The sequence below is a fragment of the Gordionus sp. m RMFG-2023 genome, chromosome 3, assembly GCF_954871325.1.
Source record: "Gordionus sp. m RMFG-2023 chromosome 3, tfGorSpeb1-WG-v2, whole genome shotgun sequence".
NCBI lineage: Eukaryota > Metazoa > Nematomorpha > Gordioida > Chordodea > Parachordodidae > Gordionus > Gordionus sp. m RMFG-2023.
Window position 1 is genome coordinate 11098891 of NC_088777.1, and position 27731 is coordinate 11126621.

General features: G+C 26.1%; 1 protein-coding gene across 1 annotated transcript; it reads left to right on the forward strand.

Annotated features, from left to right (window-relative positions):
- The first annotated feature begins 1195 nt into the window (after window positions 1-1195).
- Window positions 1196-23042, forward strand: LOC135927362 (F-box/WD repeat-containing protein 11-like). Its single transcript, XM_065463328.1, has 14 exons — window positions 1196-1299; window positions 13573-13764; window positions 13886-14130; window positions 15084-15270; window positions 15415-15714; window positions 17463-17643; window positions 18435-18553; window positions 18689-18794; window positions 19642-19785; window positions 19945-20063; window positions 20139-20249; window positions 21671-21749; window positions 22020-22437; window positions 22686-23042. Exons 2-13 carry the CDS (start codon window positions 13616-13618, stop codon window positions 22398-22400), a joined length of 2121 nt encoding a protein of 706 aa, XP_065319400.1. The 5' UTR covers window positions 1196-1299; window positions 13573-13615; the 3' UTR covers window positions 22401-22437; window positions 22686-23042.
- The last annotated feature ends 4689 nt before the right edge of the window (window positions 23043-27731 follow it).

Genomic DNA, 27731 nt, shown 5'->3' on the forward strand with positions numbered 1-27731 from the left:
ATATATCTATGGGTGAAATTATGATAAATTTTAGTATATAATTACAAATTATATAATTAAGCAAGCGTTTTATAAATTTAATAAATATTTTAAATGACAATAAAAAATTTCATCAATAGTTATATTAAATACTTAATACAATTTTGAATAATAAAAAAATACGACTAATTTTGAACGATACAAATAATTTTATCAGAATAAAAAGCCTATTAATCGATAAATACATTACTTATTTATACTTGATTTGTATTTCTAAATCAAATAATTTGCCTATTAGTATTCATAATATACGAAATAAATTGAATAACGAATAATTTATTTTAGACCTACTTCTAGAGCACGATGGAGACCTAAGATTAGAAAAGAAAACTATAAAATATTACCATATTCACGAGTGTAATAAAGAAAGGATATATCATAGTAAGCATGTGTGATTGAGCCAAACTAATCAAATATCTAAGGAAATGTTATTTTATTCTGGCATACCAGCACACACATAATTTTAGCAATTAGCATGATTTGATAAACAATAGTGAGAGAATCAAATATCAACCAAAATCTTTCACACCGACTGGGGCTCTAGCACAATTTTATTTATATTACAGCGTGGTCAGATATTTTTTATAAATTTTAAGCTTGTGCCAGAATTTTTATTTTGGATCCAAGTTCGGCCTATAACTTTTAATTAAAAAATATAAATAAAACGCATTTTTATTAAGATGAAGAAAAAATTACGAATTACTTTTCATCATCATAGATAAATTTCAATTATATTATAAAAACATTTTCGCTACTTTTTTGATTTTTTTAAAATTCCTAAATTTCAAGCTTGGCTCAATTTTTTTTAAATAGGGCTTGGCGAATCGCAGGGCATTATCAACGCCTATGCCCCAAACTCACCGCCATTAAAACAACAAACAAATAAGATAATTAATTAGAATAAAGAAAATACACATCAACTTGTCTCCGATGAAGAATAGTCATATGATCGATTATAATAAAAATTATTACTTTATTCTTCATCATATATAAATATTTTTATTTCTTAATATGATTAAGAAAATATTTATATATTAAAATAAGAAATGTAAGCATAAACTTCTATAAGACAGAAATGATAGATAAAAAATCAAAAAAATTAACAACCATATAATTTTAAAATAATCAAAAATAATTTCGTTAAATTGTTCAATTTGTTAAATTATTTTTCTTTATTAACTTTTTTTTATAAATTTACAAATTTATGGTTCATCAAATTCGCACACCTTTCTTCTTACTGTCCAAATATATTAAATAGAGGTAGATATTTTAATAGCTTTAAAAATAATATAAATTGATTACAACTTTTCTAATACTCAAAATATATATTGTATTTTCAAACTGATGTTTAAATTTTTCATATATAATTTAATTAAAATGCACTTTAATCTTATGGAATATAACTTATGGATGTTAAAAGTTTTTTCCCATCTGAACATTAAGTATTATTTTTTACACTTTAGAGATAATTTTAAAATCTTTCAATCTTCAAATCTATTATGCTAAACAATATTTAAGACTTATATTATCATGATAAGTGCTAAGAAAATTAAATTAATCCATATATTTATATTGTTTATGTTTTTGCTAGCTTTGAAATTTATTAATTAATCAATAAAAGCCTTGCTAGAAAGTCCATTACAAATCGCTTATTTTGCCCAAAAATGAAATGCTATACAATTATGTTCTATATTGATTAAATGATTTGGAAAACATTTTATTGATAAAAATTCTTTAGGAAACATTCTTGAAAAATATAAATCATCAAAATAATTTGACTTTTTATGTATTGCATTATTACTTTTTTGTTCATTTTTTTTTTACCAAACTCAATTATTTTTCTAAGTGCTTAGTTATTTGAAAAATTCTATAAATCTTTCTAAACTTTATACATATACAATGATCACATATGCAATTATCATAATCTTATATTTTTATTACCTTCAGTGGGCCCTTACCTGACAGGTAACTAGTTATTTTAAACAATAAATTTTGTTTTGTGATATCAGTTGGAAATGTTAAACAAAATTAATAGAAAGTGTTTATTCCAAATTGTTTAAGGAAAATAGTAAAATATTCAACTATTTATCTATAAATGGGGCTGTGTAACAGCAAGTAAAGTTGGTTAGCTTTGTTTTATAGAACAGGTAATTAAAGCTAAATAATATCGGAAATTATAACATTTTCAAATAGCAGAATTGGAACTCCTGGCATATATCTAAAACTACCAATAATTTATAATATTGTAAATATTTTATCGGGGCTTAGGCCTTAATCTTATCTATCTATGGCTTCTTGTTAAACAAATAGGAAAAAAAGGTTCTTTACTAAAGAACATTTGAACCTTAAAGATAAAAATAAATTATGAAAATTTAAAGAAATTTTCCTAGTGAAATATATCAGATTAGCACTTAAATGAAATAAAATATTTTTAAGATTCAATTTTTTTTTGAATTTATACAATTTTTTAAGCCCCTCCTCTTACTATATACAAGAACTAGCTTTATTATATTTTTCAAAATTTCTATTTATATTTGTTGCTTTAGATTTCGTTCAAAACATTAGCATAACTATGGGGTGTGATTCTGGGTCAGGGCACCCCATAATCCAATATATGTGTGTTAATTAATAAATTGGTCAAAATTTTATTAAGATTTATCTTTTTCTTTAAATTTTCTCTATGATAACGAATTTCATTTATTTGTGATTGCTGTTGCTGTGTATAATTATCTTTAAACGATAAGTCTGAACATAATTCAATTCAGATTTGAATGAGGATAAAAATATTATATTATACTTTTTTTGAATTTATGTTATACCTAAAGATAGATAATACTATGTTAAACGACTCGATTTTTAAAAATAGCCAAACCAATATTTTAACAAAAAATATTAGGCAAGCCTCGAGATTTCGTTAATAGATGTCCAAACCGTCATGCCAATATGAATAAAATCTTCAGGCTTGATTAATACTTGATTTGGCAGTTTTTAAGCATCAAACCGTTTAATTACACTAGTTAATATATCTAACATATTTCATATTTATTTGATTCTTCTAAAAATCTGACCTAATCCAGAATTATATTAAATGGATCCTTAACCCAAGAATCAACGTTATTCTACCTTCATTCGCAAAATTTATTCTCCAATTGAAAATAATTAAACACATAATTTTTTTTCATTACTAGGATGTAAAAAACAAAAATTAATTCTTAACCGATTATAATTAGTATGCAAAGAAATTAAGCTCCATTTTATATTTCCTATAATTGTTGGTTATTTGAACTTAGAGATCTGCAAAGTTAGGCCCGACCCGAGTTCGGCCCGACCCGAACGGGCTTCGGACCGGGCTAATTTTATTTAAAATAATCGGGTTAGGGCCAAGCCCAATATTTTTAAACAAAATTTGGGCCGGGTCGGGGGCCCTTGGAAATTTTTATAAATATATCAATTTTATATTGAATTTTTTTTGTAAAATAAAAAATTTAGATTTTATTTATTGAAACTAAACGCCATATAACATATGTCTTTTATTTTGAGTAATTATAAAAAAATTCTTTATTTAAATAAATTCAAGCCGGGCCTATAGATTTTTATAAAAAAAATTCAGGTTCGGGCCTTGCCGGCAAAACTTTTTTAAAAAAAATTTCAGGCCGGGCCGGGCTTGAAAAATTAGGCCCGATGCAGAACACTATTTGAGCTATTAAAAAAAGATATCCAATTTTGGTACAATAATTTTGGCTTTATGTAGCCTTTAAATTATCTTCAGAATCTCATTGTGCGTTGAAAAACTATAACATTCTGGTACAAATTGGGATATTAGCGGCCCCGAAGGAGAATCATTTTCGACATAGAAGAGGCTGAAAAGTTGCTAAAGGGCAACTTCTACGCAATCAAGAATTAAGGTCTATAAAAAAATATAACGAGATCTCACTCCAAGATACGAAAAATATAATGAAGAAATGGTGAGACCCAGAATTAAACCGAAATTTTAATTTATATAAATTTTAGAAGTGTATATCGCTTTAATAGTGTTAAACGACTGGATTTTTTAAAACGGCTGATCCAATATTTTGGTCAAAGGGTAAACCAATAGTTTAGTCAAAAAATATTATGCATTGGAGATTTTGTTCATAGGTAGCAGAAAGGTTTGATATCTATTAACGAAATCTCGAATTTTGCGTAATATTATTTTGGTTAAAATCTTATTTTTACACATATTTTGAATTCTATATAAATTATATCCCTTTTTTTTACCCTGCACAATTTATACTTCGCGACATTTATATATTTTTTCATTAATTTTATTCCTTACTCTAGCAATAAAAATATCTAGATTTTAAAATAAAAGTCATAAATAAATATTTGTTATAATTTATTAAAATAAAATAATAAAATACAAAGAAACTCTTCTTTATTATATTTAGGGTTCGAAAATAAAATAATTTTGAGAGAAAACTAGTGGCCAAAGGCCGCAATATTTTTTTGAAAAATTTTAAAACAACCCTGCATTCACGGTTAGCGCGAATTCGTAGCGAAGAATATAAAAATATAGTATATTTTATATACTTAGCAGTGAATGGAATGCAGGGTAATTCCTGCATGAATTCGCAGCAGAAAATACAAAATATAATTAATGAGGACATCTACTCAATAATTCTGGTTATGCCACTGGTTTAAAACCCGTTTCAAAAATTTGAAAGGGCTTAGGGAAACTGAATGAAATTTTATAGAAATATGTTTTGGCAGTATTTTTATTTTTTTTCTATTTAAAAAAAGGCAATATTTCCTGTTTTTTATATAAATTGAAAGTTTTTGAATTAGTTTTTTTTTGATTTGGACAAAGCCTAAAAAGATGATTATTTTCACTTTTAAAAATCCCTGAGTTTAAAATTTAAAATAATATTGTGTAAGCCACGAGATTTGGCAAATAGAGGTCCTAATACCATATATGAGCGAAGTCTCCAGGTAATACTATTTTGGCTAAAATCGGACTTTTTAAACTATCCTAAAGATCTCTTATAATCGTTTAATTAGTTTTCCTGTCTCGATCTTTAATAATATACATTTTACTACCATTTCATTTAATATTACCTCTTCTTTCTCAGATTTATCTTACATTACCGAAACCTTTATGCTCAGGAAATAACGATTATTAATATAAAAAAGCGAAATAGCATTTCATTTTTAAATACCAATCAGTTTTCGCAACGAAATGATAAATATTACTTTATATTCAAATAATCTGAAAAATTTTATCAATGATGATGAATTCCATGAACATCATATTTTCCTTGACTTTTGGCATTGAATCAAATAAAACGATTTACTATAATTTTACAAATTTATGACATATTCTTGTATTCAGTTGGCATCTTTAAATTGAAAAATCAAGAACAAATCAAATTGGAATAAATTCGAGTTTTGTTGATTATTATACTGTTCTATCTAAATTAGTAGTTTAAAACAAATCATGCAATCAATTCCTATTTTTATTATAAAAAAAACTAACTAACTATATTTAAATCCTGAATTATACTTCATATTCTTAAATTTTTTTAATTATTGACGCCACGCTTCTTTTATCAATAAATGAAATGAAATAAATTTCAGAGAATTAACTCATCCACCTTTACATTTTTTTTATATAAATATGAAAATAAATATGATGAAAAATGAGATAAATATATTATAAAGAAAGTATATATGTTCGCGGACATGTGTTATTTTTACAATTTTGCACATTTTGTTTGATTTAGAAGTCTGATTTAACCGGAAATGTATTCCAGCATGTTTAGAATACCTATCTTATGAATTGTAGACAATTTTACCTTTAAATTTGAGTCATTTGTAATTTATAAGAAAAATCTATAGTAAAACAAATAAAAATTTATTAAGTTAAAAATTTCTTGTTAAAATTATCTGAAATTAATTCATTATTCCAAACATGATGAAATGCATTTTCGATAAAAATATATATTTTTAAATTTAATGAAACGTGTTCAAAAAAATGATTTAAAGTTGAAAAAATAACACATTGCCGGAAAAAACGCACTAACATATATATTTTCTAAAAACAATTTAATTTTCGAAGTACGTCATTCATTCAACGCCCAAAGTTATAAAAATATTAAAATTTTATTAACGTCGTTTTATTAGGTTAAAATATTTTTTCTTATTCTATATTCAAGCGAGACCTCCGTAATATTATCACCCAAGAGCCATTTTAATTATCCGAGCCGGGCTTTAAAATTTAAAATAAATTAAAAACCTGGGCCTTAAATATATTTTTTTTAAACCCGGGCCGGGGGAATTTTTTTTATTGAACAAATAGTTGTATAAGTTAAATAGTTTGAAAATTAAATAATAGGTCATTACAAAAAAATTAGTTAATTTGTCGAATCAAAAGTCGGTCCGAAAAATATTAAAAATCTGGATAGGGCTTAAAATAACCCCGGCTTAGTGTTGTTGAACGGCTCGATTTGAGCCGATTTTTAAAAACGGCGAAACTCAATATTTTATTCAGGAAAATATTACGCGAGCCTGATTTTGGTCATTTAATAATATATCGAGGTTTAGGCAATATTTTTCTGGCTTAAATATTGAGTTACCCGTTTTTAAAAATCGGCTCAAAGCGACCCATTTAATAAAAATAGAGAAAATTTGAAAGCTGAGCCTAAATACCTGAATAGAATTAACGAGAGAAAGAAAATGATTGAAGAAAATTTTTTTTAAAAAAAAATACTCCTCTAGCAAAACTATTATTATTTTATATACTTTATTATATAGGTAATATATTCTCGGAAAAATAATTTCTAACCAGAAAAATAATTAGGAAAATTAACAATTTTTGATGAGTCAATCAAGGTAAATATTTTATCGCGAATTTGTATAAAAAGTAAACTTGTTTATCTAAAAAGGAGATTTTTACCGGTTTGTGCAAAACCATGAGCTGTCAAAAATTTTTTAATTATTATTATACTATAATACAAATTTTTATAAAAATATCAAGTTTTATTTATTATCAATATACAATCAGAGCCCTCAAGTCAGGCCGAGCTCAGATTTTAACATTTTTAGCCTATCCGGGTTTATTGCTTGGAAAATTCTAAAAAAGATGAGATTTGTCTTTTCTTATATCAAAATAAAACTTTAAGCACTATATTTTCTACAAAATGTTGGGGGCCCGGGCCGAAAAACTTTTACAGGGCTCGGAAATCCTTGATTATTAATTTTTAGGGCTTATAACGTTCTTCACCTTTTCTAGCGATTGGCTTCGAATTCAAACGTTTTCTCGCTATGTATTTTTTAAAGTGTGACATTTATTTGTTCCCTCCGAAAGGCATAAATGGGAAGTGTAACTAATTATTATACATAGCAGTTTATTACTTCTTAAATTTGTAATGTTGATAAGTGTAGTTTCGAAAGGAAATTTATAGAAAAATTAGTGATGGGCAATATATGGAAGAATTAAAAAAATAATTAAAGGAATTAGTTGATTAAGGACACGTCAATCAAATGCTAAAAGATATTATTGATTTTTTAAGAGTCAAAAAATCGGATTTTTATCATTTAAATTAGATTTCTTTCTTAAGGTATATGACCAAAGCTCCAAACATAGGGGAGTTAGCGTTAAAATTTTTACATCTTATTTATGTGATATCTTTATTATTAAAAAATATATATATGCATTATAAATACATTTTAACCAAATATAAAATCAAATTTTAAGATAGTACTCAGTAAATAAAACAAAAAGAATTTTAATTGCATGGTTACAAGCGTTATTTTGAATGATGCATATAGTGCGCACAAATTGAACATTTCACCACTGCGTTATAAAACGCAAATAATGCACTTTAATTGCATTCGTTTAAATTGAGTACGTTTGCGTTTTGTATTTTAAATTATTGATATGCGTTTTAAAACGCTGCGTTGAAACGTTCAATTTGTACGCACTATAAAACACGTTGAAGTTGAGGAATACTATTTAGTATAAATTCTGTTGTAGCAAATCTATTAACTCATAGATGCACTTCTTATAAATTTAATATTGTCTAATTTAGAAGTGTAAGGGAACAAATATTGAATATTTTACTGCCTCTATCAAGAAGAATCTTATAGATAGAACATACTAATATCAGATAATAATCAACAATATTTGCAATGGTCAATACTCTATAAAATTCGTGAATAAAACCGAAAATATTTACAAAATAATTCAAAAAGTTACTAATATTGACTTCAAAACATCAGCAAAAGATATTTTAATTATTCTAATTTCAATCACAAAATCGTTGAATATGTTGGGGAAAAAGATCATCGAACATATGAGACTGTGTCGAACAATATATACACTTAGTACTTAACCAAATCAAAACATTTTGTAAAATAGGGTTTTCGCCTTCCATAAATAATGTAAGATCTTTAAAAAGAATGCTTTCCTCTTTTAGCCTTGGTTAATCCAAATTTAAAACCAGGATTAAAGCTAGAAAAAGTTAAAAAATGAAATATTTTAATAATAAAAATATATGCAATTTGTTATTGCTGAAATTTGCATTAAAAGAAATATATGTATCCATAGTTATATATATTTAAATATTGTTTCTTTGCTCCAAACATAAGATCAAATAAATCAACGAAAAGATTTAATATTATAATTTAATTTTTAAGCTTCGGGAAGGGCCACTAAATAATTTTCACTTATTAAATTAAAATAGATTTAAATAATATTCAAAAACTATTTGCAGTGAAATACCAAATGATTTTTAAATGATGAATTTTTATAATTATGGTTTATTTTTGAAATTAAAACAAATGAAAGATTTAAATAAATGATTTAGATCGATATTTAAATCAAATTGATTTTTTTTCCTACACCCTACTACCAATTAGCTCGAAATCCTATAAATTTATTAATAGGTTTAGCGGTGCCGAATAAATTGGTATCACATTTCGATTATTTTAACCGCCACGAACCACTTTCTGTGCGCGAATTAACGATCTTTTTTAAAATATAATACCAAACTAATTTATTAATTTAAATAACGGTTAAGAAGATTATAAATAATTTGTATTTTCATTTTTTATTATACCACTATTTTTTAAAAAAAACAAAGTTTTCTTAGTGATAAAATGGAATGCTTTTTATAACGAGGCAAGAAACATATATACATATATTTATTGATTAGATAATGATATCGCAAGGTTATATTTTAATATATGTGTCACAATTATTTTTTCGTTGTATGGTGAACGTCCAATAACTGGCAAAAAAAGGAGTAAAATAGTTTTACTTTTTTTGAACTTAAATAATCAATATTATTATTTTTTTATTTATTATTTCCAGAGTGGTTAAAAAATAGTAAGATCTATCGTCCAAAAACTTATCTAGATAACGATACCACATTTTTATATCTATATAAACTGATTATTTTGATTCGGAAAAAGCTTTAAAACTAAGGGATCAAGGAATGACCAAAAATGGTATTGAATTTTACTTATAAATATGCTACACTTCTTTCGGAGCCAAATCAGCTCGAAGTGGCTAACTGCGCAGATTGCAAAGCGCTTATTATATCAGAAGATTTAATAATTTATTGTTGTATCAACGATGCTGGATGCCTCCATGCAAATTTTTTCCATACTCTCTTTTAATTAAAAAAATTTTTTTGCGGTCATCGGTTCCATTTTATTTTCTGCACTGTAAAAAAGATGATAATTTTTTTTTATAAAATCTATATTTTTTCGTGGATGTATTGATACCAAACTTGTATTTATTCCTTCGGTGATGACATCTTTATCTGGGAAAAGTTCGGGTTAAGGTAAAAATAACTGTTCATGTTCGGTTCGTAACTAAGATAATATGGATTCGGTTATTATCTTTACGCTTACAATTATGCATAGAGGAAGCACTAAAAAATTTTTCATTAAAACTAATGTTGTTAAATGGCTCAATTTGAGCCGATTTTTAAAAAATGACTAACTCAGTATTTTAACCAAAAAAAATATTACTCGAGCCTGAGGATTTCGCTGACAAGTGTCACAAAGATTTGGGCATATATTAGCTAAATCTCGATGCTTAGATAGAGTAAATTTTTCTGGCTAAAATATTGAGCTGACCGTTTGAGAATTGGCTCAAATCAAGCTGTACAAATATAATCATAAATTTTAAAGATTCTCTTCTGTCAAATTTTATCTTTAAAAAGAAAGGATAAATTTTTATAATTAGAAACATTTTTATATATGCTAGCTTTGGTAGTTGGCGCCACTAAATAGTAACATACAAAAAAAATGGCAAGTGATACTCTAATCAAAATTGATTATAAACGATCTTTAAAACAATGAGAATATCGAAAGGTTCAAGCGAAATTTTTTTAAAACAGTTCTTTCTGTGCCGTTTAGATTCCTTTTCAATCCCTTCACATTTTATATAAATGTGAGTTCAAATCATAATATTTTTACCTTCTTATGTTCCATTTAACCCCGGCTCTCACAATTTTTTTTAGAACCAATCAATTCTGAAAAGAACTTAAAAATTTGATTTAAAAAAATATTTGATTAATCTTGGCCATAAGTCAAAATTTTGTAAATAATACTTCCATTTTTGATTTGACAGATAAATTATCGATCGTTTATCTTTGATAGACTAATAAATTTTAATTTTACCTGCAGGAAAAAAAAATTTTCAACACAAAAAAAATATATCGGGACAACTAGCGTCTCTTATTATATTAAGTATTTTAATGGTATATTTTATTTTAAAAATTGAAAATCAAGTTTAAAAATCTCAGTCGCTTCTGGTGTTTGTAATTTATTGAGGTTCACTTTTTTTTTATAAAGCTGATTTTTATCTAAAAATTTTGAATTATATTCGTTATATTAAAAAGTTATTAATTTTACTAATTTTTCTTTCAAATTCTTCCTTATAATGATAAATATATGCATTTTTGGGGGAGAAGGGGGTGGGTAGGGGGATGATGGGTAAATTTTATATTAGCTTAATGATATTTACGAGAACAGACAAATTTGTGAGCTATGATATAATAATAAAATGAAAATACATAATTTTTTCAGTATTTTGTAAATAACACCATTTAAAATTAGCAGAGTTGTTAATCGCTACCTTTAAAAGTAATGATATTTACTAGAACAGACAAATTTGTGAGCTATGATATAATAATAAAATGAAAATACATAATTTTTTCAGTATTTTGTAAATAACACCATTTAAAATTAGCAGAGTTGTTAATCGCTACTTTTATAAGTAGCGCGCTACCGCTATCGCTATTTGCCAAAAAAAGTAGCGCGCTATTAGCTACTTTTTAAGCTATTTTTTATAAAAAAAATTTAGAAACAAATTTGTTTTATTTTTTGCTTATAATCTTATTGTGTAGTAAATATATAAAAATCAACATTTATAAATTTTAAAATATAGTTAGTTTTGAATAAAAAATTTATGTAATAAAAATAAATATTTATGGTAATTTGTTATATTTTATAAGTTTTTATTTTGTGTTATGTGTCTAACTATCTGCCGTGTTACATGTATATGATATCTCTGATAACTCTACTATTAGAGCAATTTTCATATCTTTAAAGTTATCTGCTATTTTATTCATTAGTGTCTGGCGACATAGAATTGTTTTACCAGTGGATAGATTGGTAAATGAGGATTATCAAACAAGGATATTGGCTGAATTGTATCAATTATTAAATCAACAGTAACTCAGCCAGTTTCTGAGAAATATTGGCTGAACAAGGATATTGGCTGAATTGTATCAATTATTAAATCAACAGTAACTCAGCCAATTTCTGAGAAATATTGGAATTTGTATTATTAACTAATTTGGTTTGAATTGAATTAGTCATTTTGGATGAAGAGTCGCCTATACCAAAATTATTTAGATGTTTCTCCATTTCCTTAAAACTATTGGCATGAACAGTCTTATAAAATAAATACTATTAGAATGTAAAAATAACAATTTACCTTTAGGTGTTTCTTAAGGATATAACTGGATTGATTTGAGAAAATATTTTTTTTTACAAATTAAACAAATAAATTTGAAGCCAGTTTTGGTTTTTATATTTTTTAAAAAATCTTTCAAATCTATGGGTTGGGGAATTTGTATTTCCCTGGTATCTTCCATTTCATTAATATCATTGTCTGAATCACTTTCAACGATTTGGATATCCATAGGCTATGACATTTTAAATTATTAACACTTGATTTAGGTTTATAATACAAATGAAAATATAAATTAATATATTTCAAAATTAAATAATAAATCATAAAAATTATAATTAATTATGATATTATATTTAAATTTTCATTATACATACCTTCATTATATTTTTTGAAAGTAACTAAGTATCTTCAAAAAATGTAGCACGCTAAAAAATTAAATAATTATAAAAAAAGTAGCCGCTATTAGCTATAGTTACCAAAAAAGATAGTGCGCTACAAGTAGCTCGCTACTTTTAACAACTTTGATAATTAGATTTATTATAGTATAGAAGTGTTGTCACAAAAATATACAAATTTGTGAGTAATTTATATTAGAAAAAACTATTTAATATAAAAAAAGTATCAGACAGGGTCTTAAGTCAATTCTTACCACAAAAATTGCTCAAATTTTAAAATGTTTTTTAAAAATGATTGACAAATATGGGTTGGACACCGCAGAGCCCCTGCTATATCAAATTTAATTTATTTTTTTTAAAAAGGACCGACATATTCATAATTATGTTAACAAATTTTCTATAAAAGGTAGGAAGTTGGAAAGTCATTAAATTATTTTACTATTGCAATGCATATTTGAAATAACAATTTTTTTAATTATAAAATTATCCCTTTTCAGCTTTCCTCATATACTTTATAAAAAAAATTTCAAACTGTTATAAAAATTTAACAAACTGTTATAAAAATTTTAAATTAATAATATACGTAAATTAACAAAAAAAAAATATATTTAACCTAGCCTATTTTTTTTGTAAAGTTTATATTTAAAAATAATATTGTTTTTTTGGGTTTCTTCATAAAAGATAGATTATTAGATTAGCATGTTTTCAGAGTTGCTAAAGTTTGTAATTATGATATTTTGTTATATCGTTGTTTTGGCCCTATACATTTTTTGTATCGATCTTAAATGATAGTTAATTTTCTTCTTCTTCTCCGTTTAATGGCGATTTCCAGGTTTATACAGGTTGCCCCCCCCCCCCCCTCCCCTGATTTTAAACAAAAATCTTTATGGTTGCCATTTATAACGCCGCGAATACCTAAAGAAAAAAAAATTGAATTTAAAGCTGAAAATTGGTTTTCATCGCACCGAGGAGGTAACGGGATCCCTTTTAAACGTAATCGAACGGTTTTTATAGTTAATTCTATATTTTTCAAAAAATTTAAAAATATACCCAAAAATGTATCGAAAAAATATTTTGTATCGGTATCAAAGAACCCATTTAGAATGTGTACCCGTATCGGTTTGGATACGTTAAAAGTATGACTATTAAACAATATAAAAAATAATTCAGACTAAAATTTAAAGACGACCAAAACGACGAAGCTTAGCTCAAAATGGCCGAAAAGCCACCCGTAACCATGATGGATACGACAGAGTCACAGCCGGTGCACGTCAAAAACTCGATTAATCCAAATATTAACGATAACCAATCGACCATTAATGATCATTCATCCTATCTCATTCGTACAGGCGATATTGCTAAGTATATCAAAAAAATATTTTAAAAAAAGGAACAAAGAATTGTCAAATATAATTTATCAGAATTCCTTTATTATATTTTTTAGAAGTATTCATATATATATCTTATAACAACTTTAACTCAGCTCTAAACTAAGCACACCGCCTCGACACCCTCTCTCATTAATGTCCTCGCTGCCCCCTCTTTCCTTCAACGAATGCTACCATAAGGAAAGAGAAGAATATCTGAAGCGTTTCGAAGGCTGGAACCAGCCCGATCAGGTGGACTTCGTTCAGCATCTACTTCATAAAATGTGCCACTATCAGCACGGCCTCATAGACTCGTTCCTCAAGCCCATGCTCCAAAGGGATTTTTTATCTTTACTACCGAGTAATTAATTATATGGACATATTGACGACTTTTATACTAATATTTTAAAAAATGTAATGAAAGTGATATTAAGTATTTTTTATTTTTAGTTAAAAAATGTCTAATCTTAATGATACTTATAGCTATGAATATAATTACTTTATTTTTAGCCTAAAACTATCATTTTGCCTTGTGATTTTTCCTAAAAATATAGTAGCTTAGATATGAAAGAAAATAATATAAATTAAAATGCATTAATGTTAAAGTATTTTCTCCTACACTGCCTGTAGATCGAAGTTTTATATGTTTTATTGAATGATTTTTAAGATTGAAACATTTTTCGAAGCAAATGCCATTTTAAATTTATATAATTTTTTTTTAAAAAAAACATTAATACTTGAAAAAAAGTTTGATTTAATAATTAAATAATTTTTTTAAATTATTGCCTGTTTTAGTTAGATTTTTGTTTAGTAAAATAATATGGAATATTGTATTTTATGTAATTTTTGCCTTATTTTCTATTATCTTTACAAAAGTTTTTATATAAGTTTTTTTTATCGAATACTTAATCTTTAACTTTAAAATATCAAAGCTTAGCATAGATACTTAAGCAAGATATAACAACTTAAAAATAGGGGTGAACTATGCCCTACTAAACCATGCGCCTTATTTTTTCCCCACCTCCACTGAATGGTTGAGTTAATATCTATTAAGTTTTGATTTGAACAAAAAATGATTTTGGGTTTGAATATTTTTTTTTAAAAAAAGTGGTGCTCTTAAATTATTTTGAGGCTCTTGTCTTTTTTTAGATTTGACGCGTTTCGGGTTGTGTCTTAAACCCTGATAATATCAGTCGTTTAGATCATAATAATTTAAGATACAATTTATTTAATAATTGATGACTTTATAAAAATAAGGATAATATCAAAGTCCTCATTTTATTCTTATCAAAACTCAAATATATTATTCCTCAGAGTTTTACTTGGACCACTTAGCCGAAAAAATTCTTTCATATGTGGACGCCCGTTCACTCGCTTCTTGCGAGGCCGTTTGTAAGCGTTGGAATAGAGTTGTGTGCCAGGGAGTACTTTGGAAAAAACTTATGGAAAAGAAAGTTAAGAACGATCCTCTTTGGAAAGGGCTTTCTACCAGAAGAGGATGGTAAATATCATTAATATTTTATATTCAAAAAAGACCAATTGTAAGGGAATTTTTTGTTAAGCACGGGATATCAACATATTGTGATATGTTATTTTGTCGTGTTATGAAACAATTACTAATTATCCTATTCTATTTATCCTGAAGGAGCCAATTTCTCTACAAGGCCCAAAGCCTTGATTTTGTTCTCGACCAGCTGCGATCTCTAAAACCGCTCGATTCGGCCAGCCATACCCGGGCTCCTTTCGACTCTCCCTTCTACGAGTACTTCTTAAATGGTAACCTAGCTGATGCGGGCCAAGATAACATAAATAGTCTAACTGGAAATGTGAACATCTTAAACGAAAAATGCCTCCACTCTAATTCTCCCCCAGAACCACCTCCTTACTTTTTTAAGCCACCCGGTTTTATGCAGGGCGATGAATATCAGCTTAAAATTGCTTCCTGGTTTAGTTCTTTTAAATTATAATTATAAGAATGATTTTTTCTTCTTCACGTGATGATTATAGGGTTCTAACTAGGGATGTAAATTTCCCGGGAAACTATATTTCGGGGAAATTTGGGGAAAAACGGGAAACTATCTTTTTTATAATACTTTACAGGTCAATATTGATTTTTTTTTATGTTTTATTGAAAATATATAGATTATAAACATTATAATTAAACAAATATAAATTATTTTCAACTAATTTTGATTCGCAATTACTTTACATGTTTTATTTGAAATATTATATATAGACTAATATTTAAACAATTAGTTTTGAATAGTATCTTCGTTTGAAGATGAAAATGATTCCAGATCAGAGCTTGAAATTCTGGAATCCAGCAATTTGTCATTTTCAGAAATTTCCTTTCCCATAAAATGTAGATTGGCTCTTATATAAACTAATTTGCGAACTTTGTCATTTTTTATTCTATTTCTAGATTTAGAATGAATATTTCCAAAGGAGGACCATATTCTTTCGGATGCTGCACTTGTTGGTGGTAGTGATAAAATTCGTATGGCTAGGGTCGATATGTATTGATTGCAACATAGACCTAATAAAATATTGAATAACACAATTTTAAGATTAGAAAAAGAGTTAAGTTATTGTTTACAGAAATATAAAAGTATTTTTTCCACCAACTCACTGGATCTGTAAATGATGCGCCTTGCCAAAGACTTGCTATATTAAAAAAATCTTCCCTTGCACGATATTTGGATAGGTTTCCTATTACTCTTGCAATATCTAAATCTAGATATCCAGAAAATCGGTTAATAATATTCAACCCCTTTGCAACTTCATTGTCTCTTAAATTAAATCCGCAAAACCTTGGGTCAAATATATGAGCAGCATAATGAATGTCCCGACAACAAAAATTTTTTCGGCTTTTGATAAACTGCTCTATTTCTAAAATCTCGCTCTGCGACAATATATTTGATATTGTTTTATAAGCGTTAAATGTCTCCCTGATATGAATAAACGCTTGAGGGACATCAGATAAATTGGCTTTATCTCCTTCCACTATCTCTATTTGCGTAAATATGACTTTAATAAAATTATATAGTTTCATTAGATCATTTAAAAACCCATCGTTATCAAGAGGAGTAAGTCTCTTATCTCGATCAGTAAATATATCAAGAATAGCCATTTCCTGTAAAATATCTTTATTTTTTAACAAGCTATTTATCATCAAAACTATACCTGCCCAACGAGTTGGGCTAGGCAACTTTAGGGAAACAATTTTTCTCTATTAACATAACTTAAAATTTCATATATTATTTATAAATTTCATTGGTATTTATTTATAATATAAATATACTTTTCAGACTAGCTATTTAATTTTAACAAGTATCTTCTAAAATTTTGCAAATGTAAATAGGGAAATTGACATAATTCAAAAACAAAACACAATTATAATTTATGATATGAACCACGAGGAAAAAATGATTTTATAAAATCTAATAAAAATCGTATTTATTTTATCATAAGATCATTTTCAAAATTGGGAAACTGTTAATATTATAAAAATCATGTTGATTTAGGCAAAAAAACCTATTATAAAAATTGGGGAAACTATAGGGGAAATTTCCCCTGTCTTACATCCCTAGTTCTAACTCGACTCCATCATTTTTAACTTTAATATATTTATTTAAAGCGACTATATATTCTTATAGATTATTTATACAAAAGTGTATATATAAAACAAAACAGGTTTTACAAGAGACTTTTTGGGTCGGTGCTTAAGGATATAACGAATCTGGAAAGCAATTGGAGGGAAGGCCGGCACTCCTTAAGGAGGATCAAGTGCCGCAGTGAAAATAGTAAAGGAGTATACTGTCTGCAATATGATGAAAGCAAAATCGTGAGTGGGCTGAGAGATAATACCATTAAAGTTTGCTTATTAATTATTTTCTAGATTTTAAAATTATATAACGTTGTATTATATAATTTAATATTTATTAATAGTAAAAATTTAAGTTGTGTGTTATCTAATTGTTTTTTTGTTTGTTTAAAAAAATCAAGCCAAACCTCTTAAAAATTACAAAATTTACCAAACAAAATTTAAATCAAAGTTAACATTATAAATTATCATTCTTGATTTTGGCCAAAAATACCCATTTGGTTTACCTATATGACTTTAAAATATAGAAGTTATTCAGTGATACAACTAATAATAAGCAGGCGATAAAAAAATATGATTTGCTAACCGTCTATATTATTCAAATTTCTGGAAACGCTATTTTGCATTGTTCGATTTTTGACTTGTTATCTTTTAACTTTATGCGTTAAAATCTGTATGACTTTAGCCTAATATCGTGACATTTCACTTCTGGCCCCTTTGATTTTATCTTTAAATTAATGTAGCATATATATATCAGAAATTGCCTAAATTGGATCTAAATTGTTTATTTAAATAAAGTCTGAAAAATGGGGGTGGGACAATATAAGAAATAAAAATATCAACAATTTATGGTTGGCTTTACATTAGAAAAATATACTTCTTCACAAAATAATTAATTTTTACTAAATTTTTTTTTAAAAAACTCAATTCTTTATTTTATAGCCAACTGTTTAAACATATCTTTAATTATAATATAAACGCCAACGATATGATATCAAATTGAATAATGTTTATGCAGCAATTTCTTAGATTTAAATATACCTTTTTGTATACTTTCTAAGATCTGGGACTTCAAAACTCTGGAATGTATTAAAGTGCTTACTGGGCACACTGGATCTGTCTTATGCTTGCAGTACGACGATAAAATCATAATTACCGGTTCCAGCGACGCCACAGTCAGGTAAATCCATTAAATATTTTTATGAATCAATTAATGAAAATACTTAAAATCTTGTGACTATGACAAATCATTTTTATATATTTTAGTTAAATTGATTTATAATTGACCTTTTTATCGCAAAAATTATGTGGCAAGAATATGGGACGTCAGTACTGGCGAAATGCTAAACACGCTAATCCATCATTGCGAGGCTGTTTTACATCTCAGGTTTGAAGATGAGGTTATGGTCACCTGCTCTAAGGTTAGAAATGAAAAAAAAATTCATTTTGCCTCTTAATTTGTTTTTAATTTACCCATTTTATTATTGGCTTCACGTTTTATTTATATTATTTGTAAATATTCGTTACAATAAAATTCAGTTAGATTTCCTTAGAAATTCATCAGTTTCTATTTTTTTTAAACCCTATTATATAATTAGCCTTATCCTTACATATTATAATAAGAGGTTTTTGATCAAATTTTACCCAAAACTCCCAAATCTTTTTATAGATAAATTTTTTGTAATTTTTTATGCAAATGGATTATGATCTTTATAAAAAAAATTCAATTTTACGATCTTCAAAAGTTTTTTGTTTAAAATTTTGGGTGAAGAAAACTTTCAAACTTTCTATATAACATATAAGTTTTTAGTATAAATGAACCCATATCGGATCTTTTCTTCAGATTAAGCCCAATCCGAGGAAAATTTTTTAATATGTCTGGCCTATCTGATCCGAACAATTTTTCAAAGGTCCGATCCAATTTTTATAAGATGTTGCAAAAATTACGATATTAACTAAGAGCGAGATATAAAAAAGTTTTGACTTTATTCTTTAAAAAAGATATCTTATTAAAAAAAATCGTAAAACAAAATAATTTAAAATCTATTTACTTCCTAGTTGGGCATGAACTGTAAAATGTTAAAATTAATAAATATCATTTTAATCTTTCATTTTTTCTATAAATTTAAGCTAGAATTTCTACCCACTTATTCATTCAAATCCTCCTTCGTGTCGTGCCACTTTATCATTTTTTTATGAACCCAAATGACACCTTTAAGATGCTACATAAGCTATACAATAATAACACCACAAATTTTTAATAATTAGGACCGTTCAATAGCAGTTTGGGACATGAGGTCTCCCAAGGATATAAGCCTGAGACGAGTGCTGGTAGGTCACAGAGCGGCGGTTAACGTGGTGGATTTTGATAGCAAATACATTGTTTCCGCTTCTGGCGATAGGACGATTAAAGTTTTATTCATTCATAAATACACTTCAATTCGATGTAGCTAACTATACTCGCATTAAATATTAAGATTGATTTGAAGAAAGGGGAAGTTTGTTTATAATGTTAAAATGATGAAAACCTTATTTCAAATTAATTAAAAAATAATTTTTTTTTTGCTAAAGGTATGGGACACGTCTACTTGCGAATTCGTTCGAACTTTAAATGGGCACAAGAGGGGAATCGCTTGCTTACAATATAGGGATAGGCTAATAGTTAGCGGTTCTTCCGATTATACCATAAGGTTTGTTTGCCTAATTTATCTAATACATCAAACACATAAAATATAAAATAAACTTGCCTTTTTTTTTATTTAAAGATTATGGGACATTGAATGCGGTTCTTGTCTTAGGATATTAGAAGGGCACGAGGAATTGGTTAGATGCATCAGGTTTGACAATAAACGAATAGTCAGTGGGGCTTACGATGGGTAAAAACTTTAATAACTTTCCTATCTTTCCTACTTTTCTCTTGACATTTTTTCTGCTAATACTTTTTATATATTTTTTATTGGTTTCTATGTCAGTTTTTTTTACTATGGTATTAAGGTTAAGTAGCCTGATGATTTTTTAAAATATATAATACATTATTTATAATTTTAGCTGAATAAAATTGTGTTACATTATATTTTTAAATATATTGACCATCTTATAGACTTTTTATCTCGGATGGTATATTAAGATTATTATTATTTTCTTGTATATTCACCACCTCTCTATTCTGAATGAACAAATTTTTATAACTTGTAATATTAAAAATGTAAAAACTTTAAATAATACTATTAAATACATACAAGTCAAATAAAACATCAAGTATTCAGCCACTAAAGGATTTTATAGAAATAATTTACTAAACGAATTCAACTTTGCTTAAGTACAAAAAATAAATATAGTTTTCTGGATAATTTCAGCATGGTATAAAGTAAAATCGGATGCAATTATTTGGTGTTTTAAGAAAGCAGAATTTACAATTCCCGATGAATATTGCAGGGATTAATATTATTTGTGATAATGATATTTTTAATCAAAGAGCCCGCAAAAGTCAATATTATTGCCCCATCCTAGATTTGAAATATTTTTTATTTTCAAGCCTGGCCCTAAAATTTATTTTATTTATTGACCCGGCCTAGAATTTTTTAAAAATTTAGTATAATTTATTGCTTTTTACAAGGGAAATTATGAGCAGTGTGTAAATTAGTCAACGTTCCATTATATGATTTTCCAACTTAATTGATATAATTTAAATTAAATTTTTTTTTAATTGGCTTGGCCCAGATTTTTAAGCCTTGCACAGATTATTTAAAATCATCCCATTTTTCGGGTCGGATTTCAGGCCTACAGGTCTCTAATTTTTATTAATTCACAGATATAAAATTTATTTGGAATATTAAGATAAAATTAACTTTCCAAGATACTATATTGCATTCAAATAGTCATTACTCAATCCCTAAAATCATGGTTATATGGTTTTAAAAAATTATTTGATAAATACATTGCAAGGTTTTAGAATTTTCTAGATTTTCGCATTGTTTTTATTATAAGCAAAATTTATATTATTCCAAAAAATATCTACATATCAGATTATTATACATTTATCGTAACTTCATTATTTTATTTATTGCCTCACAGACAAAAAGAAAAATGTAAATTTTTTTAGAAGTAATTGCTAAAATAGTGAGGCATCAGCTGTAGTCCACAATTTTTAAAGTAGCGTTATCCGTATTTATAAGATGTTAAATTTAATTTAATATTGCTTGTAAATCTACCTATATGATATTTATATAGTATATTTATGCATAAGTAAAGTTTATTTTGCTCTTAATATTTTTAAATATTTAATTTTAACTTAAAGGAAAATAAAGGTATGGGATTTAGCCGCAGCTTTAGATCCTAGAACTCCATCAGGCTCCGTTTGCATTAGAACTTTAGTCGTAAGCTATTTTTTTTTTACAATTTTTTTTAAAAACCATATTTAAACAAAATCATTTTGTAAAAGTCTTAGAATATTTTATATACACAAAATCTTTTATACATTTTTAATAATATCTGCTTTAAAATTAAATTAACTGGTTGCCAAAATGTTATATTATTACTTTCCATAACTTTATTTAAATTCAAAAACATATTTCAAATTCAGTATCCTAATCTTATTTTTATTTCTTTCATAGCAATCACATATTCTACAAATAAACAAAATAAAGGAACATACTGGCCGTGTATTTAGACTCCAATTTGACGAATTTCAAATTGTCAGCAGTTCTCATGATGACACTATACTCATTTGGGATTTCCTTAATTACGAGAACCAAACGGAACCTTTGGGCGGTTTATCTACTTTGGCAAACCCTTTAGAGGATGAGTTCCTTAACCTTGGGAATCCCGATATTGCCATGTCCACGGGAGTTCTATTAGCCAATAACGACATGAATAATATGGTAGAGGGATCCGGAAGTAGTTCTACCAACCTAGGAAACTTTAATACTCCCTCCAATATTATCAATGGGAGCAACAGTATACAAAATAACAATATAAATAATTCCGGCGTTTATAATGAGGCAGATAATGTTGATAACGGTATTTGAACCACAGAATTTATATCCACTGTCGTGATTAAAACAAGTTCATTTTTATTGTTTTATTCTTTTCATTGACTTGAAATAAAGTATTTTTTTAAAAAAACAACGTTTTCCCACTTTTTTATATCACATGCCAGAGATCTTATAATTTATGATGTTTCTGGCTTTAGCGTTTTAATTATTTTTTTGTCCCATGAGAACCTTAGCGGGAGTTGCTATAATGTTATTGCTTCGTAAACTTCTGAATTATAATTGCTAATTAATTATTTTTTTTGCAAATAAAATATCTAGAGCAACTAAAACTAACTAACGCCTCAACCAAGTATTAAAATCGTAACCGATATAACTCCGATGAAAACTAACTTAACGAAACACTCATCTTTCTCAACATATCCAATATATAATATATCCAAAAATTTAGGACATCTTATATTTAATTATAATATATATATATTATAATATTATAACATAAAATTATTATTTATAAACTTTTTTATTTGAAAAAGAGACGAATTTGTATATAATATTATTAATATTTTAAAATGGCGTTTTGGCTTGTAAAACGCGTGACTGAGATGGTATAAGCCATAATTAAATAATGTTTATAATATTTTTTGTATGAATTCGCACATGTGAATTATGCATTTTATTTTTAGATTTTAAAAATTATCATTTTTTTTACTTGAATAAAAAAAAAACTTTCAATTGTATTTACATGTTAAATAGATTAAAATTAGGGCTGCACCGATACACAATTTTTTTTACCGATCCGATATTTATTTTAAACGATGCTGATTCAATACAGATATTTACATTGACTTTTTTTATCGATATTTTATATTATATAAGATAATTGATTATTTAAAAGCTGTATAATTTTTTTTAATGGCGTTTTAATCAGAATACTCAATTATCTCGGCTCTTCAAAATTAAAAAAAGCCTCGAAGCTTTAAAATTTTAAAGTTAATCTTATCTTTAAATTTGTAGAAAGGTTTGTATTTATAAGATATATTGTCTTATTTATTTAGTTATAACCGAGCTATTCCATGTCAAACCAATCATGATTCTGACTACCCTTTTGAAAGTTAAAACTTTCTGAATTAATTGATAAGTGTTTATTTTAGCTCGCTAGGTGCGTAAAACAACCAGAATCTGTAAAATTTTGAATGTTTATATCTCAAAAACTATTTATAGTAAAAATAAATATAATATATCATATTGTAGGTAAAAAAAATATCAAGATCTATCAAAAGAAAAAAGATTTGGCGCCAATTTGACTCTTTAATTTCCGGTTTACGTTTCCAACTTAAATCAACAAAAATGATTAAAATTATTAAGTGTCGTGTGATGAATGGTAACTACCTCTTTATTCCAGTGAAATCTTTATCTTCGCCTACAAGTAACCATAAATTTATAATTTTCATAAAAATCTATCTGAACGATATATTATCCGTCATCAAAATTCATTTCAATAGAACATGCCTTAAATAGTTTTAAGGATTTAAGCAATCTAGAAATTTTAAAGGTGCGAATCACCATTTTTCTCAGCTTTGAAACTCTGTACCTCGGTAACCCTTAAATAATTCTAGCAATTTTTAAACAACCTTAAAAGGAGCAGCCAAAAATGGATCTTTTTGATCAATTTGACATGGAATGGCTCAAAAAATCGAAATATTCTATTAAAAAAGTAAATATCCTATTGGTAATTTAGTAACAAAATTTTAACCATCATCCATAGCTCCATCTATTTTATCCAAATAAAAATTTCAATTGTAAAAATGCATATTTCGGAAGCACTGATGGCGTTTCCAAGGTTTTCACTATTGATAAAATGCAAAAAAAATTTCAAAAATGCGGGCAAAGCCATAAACCTGAAGTTTAGAATCAAATTGGCGCCAAATTTTCTTATTTGAATAGACCTTATATTTATTTTTACTAAAATACTTTGAGATGTAAGCATTTTTAAAATTTTACAGATTCGAAAGTCTATTTTTCACATTTTTGAGACCCTGCATCTCGGGAAAATATTTAACGAATAGCATTAAGCTATAAGCATTGACCACATTTTAAATGAGATAATTACCTTATGGGGAATACGACAAATTACTAGTGAAGTTAACATTTCTAAAAAATCGAACAAATCATGTTCAACGTTGATCGACAAAAATCAAGCGCCTTCGTTCAGCGTTCACCTAAAAAAACTTATGAGGAATTTTTTTTAAAAAATTTCATTTAAATAAATAAATACCATATATTTTTAACTTAATATATTAGTAATGTTTAAAATAATAGTCTTTAAGCGTATAAAAGAATAAGAAAGAAATTTATTTTTTTTAAAAAAAAATTCATAATAATTTTTAATATAAATTTATAATACTTTAAATTGTGTTCAACTATTAAAATAGAAAGCAAATTTCAAATAAACATTTAAAATTAAGTAAATTCTCAAAGATATTAACTAGTTTATATTTATGTACATAATTTATAGTAGACAGGCTTGTTAATCGATCCTTTTGAAAAGATCAAATCCCGATCATGATCTTTTCAAAAAAAGAGGAACGACCTAATTTATAAAAAAGGATCGCAATCAAGATCCTTATTTAAATTTCTGAAGGAAATTTCTGATCGATGCAAAATTAAATATAAAAATTAATTAAATATGGTATAAATTTATTGTAATTTAATAATATAAGTATAAGAATTAGAATATATTTATTTATAATTAAAATTAGCCTTTAATAATAAAAATTTTCTAAGTTATTATTTAAATATTCATGTCTTTCATTTAGCACTCTCCTGGAGCTCTTGATGTCAAAGGTGTGTTAGATTCAATAAATATATTTTTAAAATTAACATAAGTATTAAAAATATTTATTGAATCATCATTCGAATAAAAAAAATTAATAGAACGAACATTTTGTGAAGAATTTTTTCCAAAAAAGATCTATTTCATCCATATATTTATTTGAAGCATTTGCATGTGGTTAATCCTGCATATTTTCCAAATGGGCTAATAACCTTTCTTTCACCAACAATGTTGTGGCAAATTAATATAAGGCTAGTTTAGCTTTTGGGTAAATTATTGCTGCCAATATGTTATTGTCATCATACAATGAAGGAAATCTATATTAAGAAATGATAATTAATTTATAATTAATAAATGTGTTCATTCATATAAATCAGGTATCTGAGCACTTTTAAATTTAACAATGAGTCCTTGCCCATCATCTGTATCGTATTTATTGTTATATCATATATATTGACTAAATTTAATACTATATTTAGACTTTGAGGTTTGAACTACTAATCCTTAAAGAAGATATTTTGTTCTTACATAAGTAGCATTTTGCACTGATCATTGTGTAGTTACCTCCATCCGTTTCACATAAAGTAAAATACTTATGTAAATTATGAAATGGTAAAAGATTCTCATTTTCACTTATATCTGCTGTCACATCAATAGTAGCTAAAAAAACTTGTAGGCTCTAAATCTCGTTCTTAAATTTAGGAAATTGTTGAAATATAAAATATGGTGGAATGGAAGTTGATAAAATATGACGTAGATAGATATTTTTTAAAAAAATAATATTTTAATTTAATTTTCACAATTTTAATTTAATTTATTACTTTTTAAGTAAAAATTAATTTTCAAAAGGATATGCTAAAAAAATGATCTCGATCACTATCCTCAATTTAAGACAGGATTATAAATCCTGGAAAATTGACCAATTTAGTATCAAATACAAGATCGGCGATCATTTGATACGATCTTTTAAAAACTCTGATATTAGATGATCAATAATTTGATAAGCCTATAAAATACAACAATTTAAAACTAATTATTAACAGGTTACTTATAGTTAATAAATATAATCAAATACCTCTTTAAATTTGAACATGGAGGTTTTGAAACTTATTACTTTATGGACAAATTTTAGATTTATTAAGGATAGAATTAGTTTAATGAATATATGATGTACTGTTATTTATTATATTTAGGTCATTACAAAGAAACGGCTGATTAGAAAATAACCCCTAAATTGATATTTTTTATTTTCAAATAATAAGATTTTCTAAGATTGAACGAACTTAAAATTAACAAGTTCGTCAAAAAAAAGGAACGTCATCATTTTTTTTTATAAACGATTGAACACGTTGGTTTACAACATTACTAAATTCACTTAATTATCCGTGATGATGTACTAAATATTATCTTAGTCGAGGAAAGCTTCAAATGTTTCCTGTTTAGCTCATCGTTAAGAGATAATTTAGAATATCATATCTATAAGGAGTAACGGCAAGTTGTTATTTAGTTAATGTTTTTCATTAAGAAGTTTTTTCGAAAAATTATTTATTTAAAATCTATTTAAATTGGTTTTAAGATTATTTTAAAATTATATAACATTTTGGAGTATAGTATACATTTTTAGGGTATATTATTAAGTTACTATATATTTAAATCTTTGCAGAAGACGGCCTTGCCCATTCAGCCCCTAGGCAAGGGCCAACGGTAAAATCAAAGAAATACGCCGGATCCTACCCAAAAATATTTATGTTATATTTCCCCTATTTTTCTTTTTTTTAACTGATTGAATATCACGCTTATAAAATAAATTTAAATAATTTTAGAAGGTGAAAAATATTTACTATTCTTTTTTACATCATAATTTATAATAAATAGTTAAACATTAAATTATTAATAAAGTTATTGCTGAATATTTTAATTTATTGCATAACATTAAAATAAAATGTATAATTTTAGCTTTTGATTTCTTCCATATTCCTTTTTAAATTAGGGTTAGACACCGAGCTGTGGATCTGGGTTGAAAAATTTTAAAATCGTTATCGCCTTTAGCTTTTCCATTCTTTTTTTGTTTTGAATCTGCTGAACTCAATAATTAATTTTCTTATTTTAACAAATATAAAACCTTACTTCAAATCTCGCAATAATAAAATTCATATTTCTTAAAGCTCTTAGTTTTAAGAATATTACGACAATTGGATTTCATATATTTATAATTAAAATTATTTCATTTTTTTTAAAAACATGTTGTTTGTGGAGGGGTCTACTAATGTTTTTATTAAAAACGAAATTCAGTAAATAATATATTTATAACAATAAAAATTTTTTTATTAGTATTCCAATGATTCGAGATTAACCATTTTGAAAATATTTTTCAGTTTAATAACTAATTTTTGAGAGTATTTTATTAATTTTACCATTTTTGAAAAGATTATAAAAGGGCTTCATAAATTGTGAATCTTAAAATATTATATTTCGAGTAGGTTATATTTTATTCTAAATATTAGCAAAAATTTCAAATTAATTTCTTGTAT